The sequence below is a fragment of the Argentina silus genome, assembly GCF_951799395.1.
Source record: "Argentina silus genome assembly, chromosome: 11".
Lineage (NCBI taxonomy): Eukaryota > Metazoa > Chordata > Actinopteri > Argentiniformes > Argentinidae > Argentina > Argentina silus.
In genome coordinates this window covers 954776-965948 of record NC_139665.1, presented here as the reverse complement: position 1 = coordinate 965948, position 11173 = coordinate 954776, and the positions used below count along the sequence as shown (strand labels likewise).

At 50.4% G+C, this 11173-nt stretch overlaps 2 protein-coding genes across 3 annotated transcripts; one reads left to right on the top strand and one right to left on the bottom strand.

The window, feature by feature from the left end:
• The first annotated feature begins 27 nt into the window (after nucleotides 1-27).
• On the top strand, nucleotides 28-2938 carry rps18 (ribosomal protein S18). The gene is made up of 6 exons (XM_083681087.1): nucleotides 28-162; nucleotides 856-954; nucleotides 1062-1148; nucleotides 1774-1875; nucleotides 2223-2314; nucleotides 2821-2938. Exons 1-6 carry the CDS (start codon nucleotides 160-162, stop codon nucleotides 2894-2896), a joined length of 459 nt encoding a protein of 152 aa, XP_083537213.1. The 5' UTR covers nucleotides 28-159; the 3' UTR covers nucleotides 2897-2938.
• Nucleotides 2939-3415: 477 nt separating this feature from the next.
• On the bottom strand, nucleotides 3416-10899 carry LOC310812468 (E3 ubiquitin-protein ligase RING2-A-like). 2 transcript variants are annotated; one of them, XM_083681044.1, is made up of 7 exons: nucleotides 10850-10899; nucleotides 8939-9037; nucleotides 8223-8383; nucleotides 7543-7758; nucleotides 6733-7056; nucleotides 5875-6109; nucleotides 3416-4762 (listed from the first exon to the last, which is right to left on the bottom strand). In XM_083681044.1, the coding sequence occupies exons 2-7, from the start codon at nucleotides 9014-9016 to the stop codon at nucleotides 4619-4621; spliced, it is 1158 nt and encodes a 385-aa protein (XP_083537170.1). In that variant the 5' UTR covers nucleotides 9017-9037; nucleotides 10850-10899; the 3' UTR covers nucleotides 3416-4618. The 2 variants fall into 2 exon arrangements, with proteins under 2 accessions (XP_083537170.1, XP_083537169.1); XM_083681043.1 differs by lacking the exon at nucleotides 10850-10899 and adding an exon at nucleotides 10366-10802.
• Nucleotides 10900-11173: the final 274 nt, after the last annotated feature.

The following is an 11173-nucleotide window of genomic DNA, read 5'->3' as shown; positions in this document are numbered from 1 at the left end:
TTTGTTTGGGAAGTCAGTTCATCTGGGAAACGTCGTTCGTGTTGTCAGACGGACACATTTGAGCGGAGGGAACAACTTCCGGTGTGAACTCTCGCAGGAAACGCATAAACCACCGCGAGAGCTGCGAGAATCCCTCTTCGCTCGGAACCTGCTTCCAAGATGGTGAGTGTTGAACCGACCACCGAAATTACATCTAATATCTGCTTTCATCCTCTCTTTACGGGACTGCCTGTCCATTGGAAATCCACCATCATATTCATAACACTGTAGTTGTGAGATTCACTACAGTATTGGTGAAGTAGAAAGTCCGTTTATGGGTGAAAATGTACTTTTGACGGTCAATGCCGATATGCACAGCCCGCGCCGACAGTGCATGGAAGCAGCTAGCTAACCTCCCGAAGCCGAGCTGCTTTCTGCCCTATTCTGCATTTACAGTCTTGTAAACACCAACTCGCGTACTAGCCTGTTTTGCTGTGATTATCTTGAGCAGTATTTGCTGTTATTCAGTCATCTACCTGTCCAGTGTTGCTAGCGAGCCACTAGATAGTAGTAGTAGTAGTACGAGCGGCTAGCTCCAACATGCCGGGGCGACGGTAGAGTCGTGAACCCTGACCCTGTCAGCTCCTAACTAACCCTAACCCTGACCCTGTCAGCTCCTAACTAACCCTAACCCTGACCCTGTCAGCTCCTAACTAACCCTAACCCTGACCCTGTCAGCTCCTAACTAACCCTAACCCAACCAGCTGGAACAGCAACTAATGTGGATACTTGTGTGTTACGGGCTTTGTGGTAGTAGTTTGTCAACCAAAGACTCTGTAGTGTGACTAATTCAGGCTTCTGGTCCATTCGTTTCAGTCTCTGGTCATTCCTGAGAAGTTCCAGCACATCCTCCGTGTTCTCAACACGAACATCGATGGTAGGAGGAAAATCGCCTTCGCCATTACTGCCATCAAGGTAAGCTTCCACAGTATGACTCCATCAGCTCGGTGGATGGACACTGAACATGCTCAGTCCACCTTTGCATCAGTTGATAAGTCATTGTCTGTGTGTCTCCTCTACAGGGAGTTGGCAGACGATATGCCCATGTTGTCCTGAGGAAGGCCGACATCGACCTCAGCAAGAGGGCAGGAGAACTGACCGATGATGAGGTGAGTTGACAAGTGCAATACGCTGTTCTGTTGAACTGTACACCGGTGAGAAATGGCGACACAGGGATCACAGGGAGTCACTGGTGAAAGGAGAGGTTTCTCCCTAATGTCATACAGATGCTGCATACACGCGCTGTGTGTGATGGTCTCTGCTGGTTCCAGTTGCTCCTACGAGAGGCTTCCTCTCTCCTACGAGAGGCCTCCCCTCTCTACATTTTCGCAAAATCCAGAGACTGGAAGGGAGGAACACATGGTTGCACAGCCACTGAAGTACCACCATGCTGCAGGATATCCTGCATGTTTGTTGTGGTGGTCCATCTTGAGGACAGTTGAAATGACGAGACTTAGTAGTTTGACTTCCTTTCAACTGTCTGCAAGACAGAACACCACAAACCAGTAGGATGTCTTCAAGCAGGTTTTCTCTTCAGTCATGTAGTTCGGTCATTGGCTTGTTTCTCTGTGTCAGTCCGTGTATGTTTGTGCAACTCGAGAGAAACCTCTTGTAGAGAAGCAGCTGCCCCGAGGTCTCTGCTAGCAGAGTTTCAGGTGCTGCATGGACCCTTTTTGTAGCTCTCCCTGTTAATCTGCAGACGTCTCCTTCATTAATGAATGTCTCTGTCCCCAGGTCGAGAGGGTAGTGACAATTATGCAGAATCCTCGCCAGTACAAAATCCCAGACTGGTTCCTCAACAGACAGAAGGACGTTAAGGATGGAAAGTACAGTCAGGTACGTTGCCGTGACGTGTTTTTGGACGGGGGGCTGGTGGAGGCAGAAATCGGAGGACGGCCTCATTGTAATAAATGGAATCTAACGTGTGTTTGATACCATTCCTTGTTGCATTTCATGCATTACAACGAGCCCGTCCTCCGATTTCTGCCTCCACTGGATTTTGATCATCTGTATTCTCTTTTTCAAGGCAAGGTCCCATTGCTGCAGTCCTGTTGTGAATGTGTTATGTTTATAAGTGGTGTTTTCAACGGTGAATTGAGCAGTTGCTCTCCTGAAAGTCATTTGTTGAGGTAAACCGTGTAGTAATGTCCTCGTCTCCTCATGGATGTGACTGTGTCTTGTAGGTCCTTGCTAACGGTCTCGACAACAAACTGAGAGAGGATCTGGAGAGGCTGAAGAAGATCAGGGCTCACCGTGGGCTCAGACACTTCTGGGGGTAAGAGCTCTTCTGAAGCCCTGGGAGGCTGGTCTTTGTCAGACTTTACATTTAACATGTTTAAGTCATTTAGCAGACACTTATCAATGTACCCTTTTATAGATAAGTACATTGATTCACTTACATTAGACCATCAACTATACATCAGTTATCTGAAGTTAAACCCTGGATAAGAACAAGCGCCCTCAGCAGTCAGAGTTGAAATGTCCTTTCTGAAAGACACCCTGATGGAGACACTGGTTAATTGGGTTGATGTACTTTGATATTTTGTATCAAGAAAGCATCTCCCTGTCAAAAGATGTCCACAGTCGATTCAGGTCTTTGAGTAGATGTGTTATTTTCTTTTTTTTGTGGTGGTGAATTAATTTATTTTTAACCTGAGCTGTCTCCTTATCAATAATGATTTTCCAGCATGCAATAATTGTACAACACTGCTGAACCTTTCTGAATATGTATGGGTCTTGCAAGATGATTCATTACTGACTGTTCTCTCCCTCCCCCCCCAGTCTGCGTGTGCGCGGTCAGCACACCAAGACCACCGGTCGCCGTGGTCGCACCGTTGGCGTGTCCAAGAAGAAGTAAACTCCCTGCTGCCCGTGTGTCAATAAAGCCACAGTTCACAAACTTGTTGTTCTGTTGTCTTTCCTCCGGCCTGGCTGTCTGGGTGCTTCTGGGCCCAATCCGAACTTCTGGGCCTGTATTTCAAAACGTTTAATCTGGATCAAATTGAGTTGGCTTTTTTTCCTCCCTTATATGACTCAATCTGCCAGATCTGATCCTGGATCATCCTGATCTAGATTAAATGTTTTGAGATACTGGTCCCTGAGCTGCACGGGTAACTGGTGTTAATGTAAATCACAGAGGTCAATGAGAGGCGTGTCCACAGATCTGGTTAGGATCCGGCCCTTCAGGCATTCGTTGACAAGTAGACGACGGTAACAGCAGATTCAGTTTATTGTGCTGAATGAATCGGAAGGCTTGAAGCCACTGAGGAATAGCTACAGAAACTTAAGCTAAGTTGTTCCAAGTGAGTTTTGTTGTCTTCACATGTACAAAGATTGTATGAAAATTGAGGTAAGAACCCATATGCCAGCAGAGCTGATAAAGGTGTGAAAGTGAAATGCAGTTTAAAGATCCATTACTGGGTGAAGCATTGGGGGATAAGCCTTGGTCAGAGTAGACCACCAACACCTGCACATGTAGATGATAGAAAACACTCACATCCTCAAACAGACCGCAAACCAGCCATGAGCAACAAGGGGCTTCATCTCAGCCATAAATAATAAACGGTTCATAAATAGTCCATTCAGAACAGTCTCAACCTGCCACTAGAGCAGTATCTCCTTGCATAATATTCGGTTTTACCACAAGTTACACATCCACTCTTAATAAAAGGGTTCCTGCACATTTTCCATTTCAAAAATTCTCAACTTTTCCAGATTTACATTTTCAGACAGCTAGGTTTGTCAAAGGTAACGTACATTTGTATAAATTATCTGGCCTTGAAAAAATATTTAATACAATTCTGATCTCTTCTGGTACGAACGTGGCGTTAAGTGTGGAATCACAGATTTATTTCCAGACTGTCAATACATAATTGCTTTTGCCATTTCCAGGTCTGGAAATGGTCAATATTTGATTCCAGACTTTTACTTTTGAACCCTAACCTTGTAATAACCTCTGGTCATCTGCAGTTTCATCAGATTCCAATTAACAGTCCAATTAACAGTCCTTCATCTGAAATGTGTCATTTTGTACATGTCATCACACATCAATGTGCAGTCTGGGACAGCTTGTGAGAATGTGAAAGGGGCTGGGAGCTGTGGGTCATATGTACAAGTGTGGTCTGTTAAGACAACTACCCCTAAAATAAAAACATTGTGCAGGAAAAATACGTCATAAGATCTGTAGGAAGTCTTAAAAACACCAGAGCCTTCAATCTCGCACTCGCAGTTAGATTTGGATTGACTTGTAGTCGAGCCAGAGAGTGGAAATGAGATGCAGAGAGCGGATTGAAGACTTCAGCTGTCCGGAATTCTCCCCATGATTGCCTTAGAAACAGCTACAGTACAGTCAGCACACAGAAACAGGAATATCTCAATATTAGTCTCTCTCCAATGGTTAGAGAGCAAGGGAGGCTGGTGGAGGTAGAACTCAAGAGGACAGGCTCATTGTAATGCATGGAATGGAATGAGGAATGGTATCAAACACACATTTTTGACACCATTCTGTTCCATGCCCGTCCTCCGATTTGTACCTCCACCAGCCTCCCCGGTCAGAGAGGGAGCGTGCGGCCCCCCTCCCTCAGCCCTCTCTGGGCTGCGGTGGGGGGGGCTGCTGCGGGGGGGGGGGCTGGTCCTTGGTTAGGGCGTAGTAGAGCTCCAGGGGCTTCCTGACCTTCCAGTACTTCTCGTTCACCAGCTCCAGGGTCAGGGACCCGTTCAAGGTCTGAGAGGGAAAGAAAAAATAAATAACATGGAGTCGTTCAAATTTTAATTTCCAAACAAAAACAAACAATGTTTTATTAGCCATGCAATCAATTAATTGTCCCCCCAGAACAGAGCTCTGGGTACAGGGTCACCCCCCCAGGAGAACAGAGCTCTGGGTACAGGGTCACCCCCCCAGGAGAACAGAGCTCTGGGTACAGGGTCACCCCCCCAGGAGAACAGAGCTCTGGGTACAGGGTCACCCCCCCCAGGAGAACAGAGCTCTGGGTACAGGGTCACCCCCCCAGGAGAACAGAGCTCTGGGTACAGGGTCACCCCCCCAGGAGAACAGAGCTCTGGGTACAGGGTCACCCCCCCAGGAGAACAGAGCTCTGGGTACAGGGTCACCCCCCCAGGAGAACAGAGCTCTGGGTACAGGGTCACCCCCCCAGGAGAACAGAGCTCTGGGTACAGGGTCACCCCCCCAGGAGAACAGAGCTCTGGGTACAGGGTCACCCCCCCAGGAGAACAGAGCTCTGGGTACAGGGTCACCCCCCCAGGAGAACAGAGCTCTGGGTACAGGGTCACCCCCCCAGGAGAACAGAGCTCTGGGTACAGGGTCACCCCCCCAGGAGAACAGAGCTCTGGGTACAGGGTCACCCCCCCAGGAGAACAGAGCTCTGGGTACAGGGTCACCCCCCCAGGAGAACAGAGCTCTGGGTACAGGGTCACCCCCCCAGGAGAACAGAGCTCTGGGTACAGGGTCACCCCCCCAGGAGAACAGAGCTCTGGGTACAGGGTCACCCCCCCAGGAGAACAGAGCTCTGGGTACAGGGTCACCCCCCCAGGAGAACAGAGCTCTGGGTACAGGGTCACCCCCCCAGGAGAACAGAGCTCTGGGTACAGGGTCACCCCCCCAGGAGAACAGAGCTCTGGGTACAGGGTCACCCCCCCAGGAGAACAGAGCTCTGGGTACTGGGTCAGCCATCTTCGGCGCCCCTGGAGCTGTTAGGTATGAAGTGCCTTGCTCAAGGGCACAACGGCAGTGGTGGGCACCTCAGATATGATGCCAGCAACCCTCCAGTCACCAGCTCACACCCAGCTGAAAATAACCACGCTAACCTGGGTACTCACAGAGAACTGGCCTCCTGACGTGGTGATGTAGATGGTGTACTGTTTCTCACTGACGTTCTTGATGCTGGCCCCTTCCCCCGCCTCTCCTCCTCTAGCCCCGGTCGCTGCCTCTCCTCCAGGCTCCGCCCCTCCTGCGTCCGCCAGGCCGTCCCCTTGCCCCTCCTCCAGGGCGATGCGCAGCGCCAGGTACTTAGACAGGTGGTCCACCGTGGCGTTGGCCGTGGTCTTCACGTACCTGACACAGGAGAGAGGAGGAGTCAGCAGACAGACAGACAGACAGACACACAACCCACTGACAACATGTTCACTGACTCACCAGTGCCATTGCACTGCTGCTAATAATATTCCTGCTGCTAGATTAATCAATATTATTATTATTGTTTTTATTACTTGTTGTTGTATAATTGTTGTTATTAGCTTATTGTCTTTATTACATTCTGTTGTTGTTAGGGTTAGGGTTGTTGTTGATGTTGTAGAGCTGCTCTGCCCAAGACATTGCGTTGCATTGTGCAGCTGGTGCCAAAACCTGTCCCCATTGAAACCCATGTTAAACTTTGGACTGTGATTTCGGTTTCTATTATTTCCTAATATTATATGTAGTCTTCTGCCTGGGAACAATTTGTTCTTCACAAGCCACATAAGAAGCACATTAGTTTGGGGTTTTTCACACCGAATTGAAAGCACTCTCTTTAGCAACTGACTCCGTCTGTGTTGTTGCCACCAATCAGATGTCCCTATGAATGCTATGGCCTGCCCATAAACGCCATTTCCTGGCTTCACTACGACAATCCCGTCTCTCAAAGGAAATCCATTGGGCGGTTATAGTCCCCCCTCGTGGACTGCTCACAGCGCCCTCACCTGGTCTGGCTGTATTCCTGCAAGTTGACCAGCAGGGGGTGTGGCCGGAACACCAGCTCGATCTCTGAGCCCGGGCCCTTCTTGTGGCGGCGGAGGGGGGGGGTGGGGCTGGCCCGGTCCGCCTCTGGACCCGACTCATCCGACGCCCGGGGCCGCTTGGGGTTGCGGCTGGGCCCCGCCTCGGAGGGGGTGTGGCTGGGGGGGAGGGGGGTGTGGGAGGGGGCGGAGTCATGGGAAAGGTGAGAGCGTGCGTCTGCGTTGTCCTCGCCACCGCTGAACGTGGTGTTGTCGCTCTCCTGTGCCGGCTTGCGCACTCTCTGGGCTCTGGAGGGTCAAAGGTCAACAGACAGAGACACTAGTCAACACTGACTAACTGTAAGAGAGACCTTGAATAGCAATGGATTGTTGAAGCAAGCCCACTAATAAGTAACGTTAAGTATGTCAGTAACTATAGTTGGACTATCTGAAGCAAGCCCACTAATAAGGTAAACACCGGCAAAATAAAGCCACCAAGTCCATCCAGGCAGTTAATCACATTACTGGAGTTATACTAAATTAATCTGTTCATCAGCACCAAATCAGTCCCCTCCCCAGCCCCCAACCCCCCAACCCAGTCCCCAACCACCCGGTCCCCCAGCCCCCAGCCCCCAACCTCCCAAACCCCCCAAACCCACCACCCGGTCCCCCAACCCCCCAAACCCACCCCCAGTCCCCGAGCCCCCCAACCCCCCGGTCGCCCAACCCCCCCCCCCTAACCCCGCCCGGTCCCCCACCCCCCCCAACCGGTCCCCCACCCCCCAGTCCCCTGACCTGTGCAGCGCCTGCATCCTTAGGCCCTCCTCGATGCTGGAGCTGAGGGCCTGCTTGTTGTGCAGCCGGCTGAGCCTCTCCAGAACCCGGTCCTGGTGGGCCTCGTACTCGTCCCTGCTGGGGTAGATCTTGGAGATGAGCGCGTCGAAGTTGGAGTCGCGTCTGAGCGAACGTCTGGACACCAGCTTCTTCCGGCACGTGGGACACTCCTTGTTCCTGGGAGGGAGGAGAGAGAACAGAGAGGTAACGTCTGTTAAGAGCAGGAACTCTGAGGCAGGGAGGGAGAAACAGACACACACACAGACACACAGGGAGGGAGAAACAGACACACACACACACACAGACACACAGGGAGGGAGAAACCGACACACAGACAGACAGGGAGGGAGAAACAGACACACACACAGGGAGGGAGAAAAAGACACACACACACACAGACAGGGAGGGAGAAACCGACACACACAGGGAGGGAGAAACAGACACACACAGGGAGGGAGGGAGAAACAGACACACACACAGACACACAGGGAGGGAGAAACAGACACACACAGGGAGGGAGGGAGAAACAGACACACACACAGACACACAGGGAGGGAGAAACAGACACAGACAGACAGACAGACACTGTGTGTGTGTGTGTGTGTGTGTGTGTGTGTGTGTCTCCGCCCCCGGACACTGACCCTGATCTGAGCGCAGTGACGATGCAGTCGGAGCAGAAGCGATGCAGGCACTCTTTGGTGGTCATGGTGTTCTTCAGCATGTCCAGACAGATGGGACACATCAGCTCGCTGTGCAGGCTCCGGGGGGACACGGCGATCTCTGTGGCATCCATGATCGCCTCCTACAGCCAGGGAGGGGAAATGCGGCAGGCATGACCAATGAATACATGGCATCCCTTTAAAAGATGCAGCCCTCCTTAAATAATCCTTCAAGTCTCAGTCAGTTGTATTTAAATGTGTTGGGATCAACATCTAATAAACAAAAGTGTGTGTTTGTTTTGAAGAAAAAGCGTCAATTTTGAAAACAGACAAGTCCAGTAAAATAACCTTGCTTGCAAGCTTAGTAAACCTTGGGGCAAAGCAGAGCATGTTTACACATCTACTGCTCAGATTTACTTTTGCTAGCAAATTCCAATGTTTACATCCTGCAGTTTGTGCCATAAAGACTTTCATAGCGTATCATGAACATAACAATTCGGCCTAGTCTATCCAGGAGTGCCTGGAGGGGGAGGCTGGTGGAGGTAGAAATCAGAGGACGGTCTCATTGTAATGCATGGAATGGAATCAGGAATGGTATCAAACACGTGTGTTTGCATTCCATGCATTACAATGAGCCCGTCCTCCGATTTCTACCTCCGCCTGCCTCCCCCGGTGCCGAGGGGTTGGGCTTGAATTACCTGAGGGCTCCTGTGCAGCTCGTACAAACTGAGCTCCCACGTCTTACTGGGGTTCTGGATGTTGACTGGAGTGGCCATGTCTGGGGCTCAGAGTCCAAACTACAGAGAAACGCACCAGAAACAACACCAGGATGAAGACAATAACCAGGATGAAGACAATAACCAGGATGAAGACAATAACTTCAGCATAAATACTGAGAAATGAGTAGAAGTGCATCATGGTTCATCTACTGGCTTATCAAGATTCATACACCAAACTGACCTGAGGTAAATTACCTAGAGACATTTATGTAGGAAAACGGTATCATGGTTTTGATACTGTCATCAAGCCTAAAGGCAGATTTTAAACATAACAACAGCCAAAAACGCAGGTTCATCTCCTCTCAGACCTGCTTGTCACATCTTTACATTTATGGCATTTAGCAGACGCCTTTATCCAAAGCGACTTACAACAAATACATTTGTTTAAATAAGTGAATCATCTATCCAACAGTCATCATAAGACAAATTCATCAATGCTTGGACCAGGGTTAGAGTTAGGACCAGGGTTAGGGTTAGGGCCAGGGTTAGGACCAGGGTTAGGGTTAGGACCAGGGTTAGGGTTAGGACCAGGGTTAGGACCAGGGTTAGGGTTAGGGCCAGGGTTAGGACCAGGGTTAGGGTTAGGACCAGGGTTAGGGTTAGGACCAGGGTTAGGACCAGGGTTAGGGCCATAGGCAGTCACGGTGCTAGAGGATCTCAGAGAGGACAGCATCAGAACATCCTTTGTTGTTGTTGTTTTGTTGTTAAAACCATTAAACAACTTTTCATTTCGTCTCAATAACTCTTCCTTCGGTCCCAGACCGCCTGCACGGACAGCAGCTAGCTAGCTAACTCCATCACGGGGTTGTGGTACTTTACACCATGACTCGACAGACGAACAAATAATGGAGTTTTAATAACGGCTAATAGTAGCCGGTAGCTCGTCTGACAGTAGCCCGGTAGCTCGGCTGACAGTAGCCCGGTAGCTCGGCTGACAGTAGCCCGGTAGCTCGTCTGACAGTAGCCCGGTAGCTCGTCTGACAGTAGCCCGGTAGCTCGTCTGACAGTAGCCCGGTAGCTCGGCTGACAGTAGCCCGGTAGCTCGTCTGACAGTAGCCCGGTAGCTCGGCTGACAGTAGCCCGGTAGCTCGTCTGACAGTAGCCCGGTAGCTCGTCTGACAGTAGCCCGGTAGCTCGGTTGACAGTAGCCCGGTAGCTCGGTTGACAGTAGCCCGGTAGCTCGGCTGACAGTAGCCCGGTAGCTCGGCTGACAGTAGCCCGGTAGCTCCTCCACCGCTGCTGCCGGTGTAGCATGAAGCTAACCACAACCTACCGACCAGCTACAGCCTTGACCGACATCCGAGGCTGTTCCGAGGCTAGCTGGGAGGCAGGCTGGTGGTACTCACCCCGGGATGGTGACGGACGGCTGCTCGGTGATCTCCAGACAGACACACAGTCAGTCAGTCCCAGTCGTCTGTTGTCTGGTCGGTGGAGGTCTCCAGACACACGGTCAGTCCCAGCCGTCTGTTATCTCTGGTCAGACGGGGACTAAAACCAACTGACCGACTCATTTAGCGCTGAGTCATCTGTCACAGGGTTGGTCTGTCCTCCCGTCGGGTGTCTGGACAGACAGCAGCCTACTAATGGATGGTTTTACCCCAGACAGACTCAGTACAGACAGCAGCCTACTAACGGGTGTTTTTACCCCAGACAGACTCAGTACAGACAGCAGCCTACTAACGGGTGGTTTTACCCCAGACAGCAGCCTACTAACGGGTGATTTTACCCCAGACAGACAGACTCAGTACAGACAGCAGCCTACTAACGGGTGGTTTTACCCCAGACAGACAGACTCAGTACAGACAGCAGCCTACTAACGGGTGATTTTACCCCAGACAGAGACACTCAGGACAGGTTCCACTCTTCGAAGGCCATCTTTTCACCGGATATATGTTGAACTACTTGTTAATGTGTGTTTCTACCCCGGGCCGACAGCTCCCTCTGACGGTTAGTTGGGGGTATTACGTTTTGTTGGGTTGATGGATTTGATGGATTGTATATTGTAGAATTATCGATTCTTGAAGAAAGACTTGGAATGTCCTTAATCGAATATGAAATGTCTATGTGTATGCCTTTATAAAACCCACTAAAGGACAAATTGCTCTAAACCGTTGTTGTTTGGAGACTTTGCAAATAAAGAAATAATGTACAGAA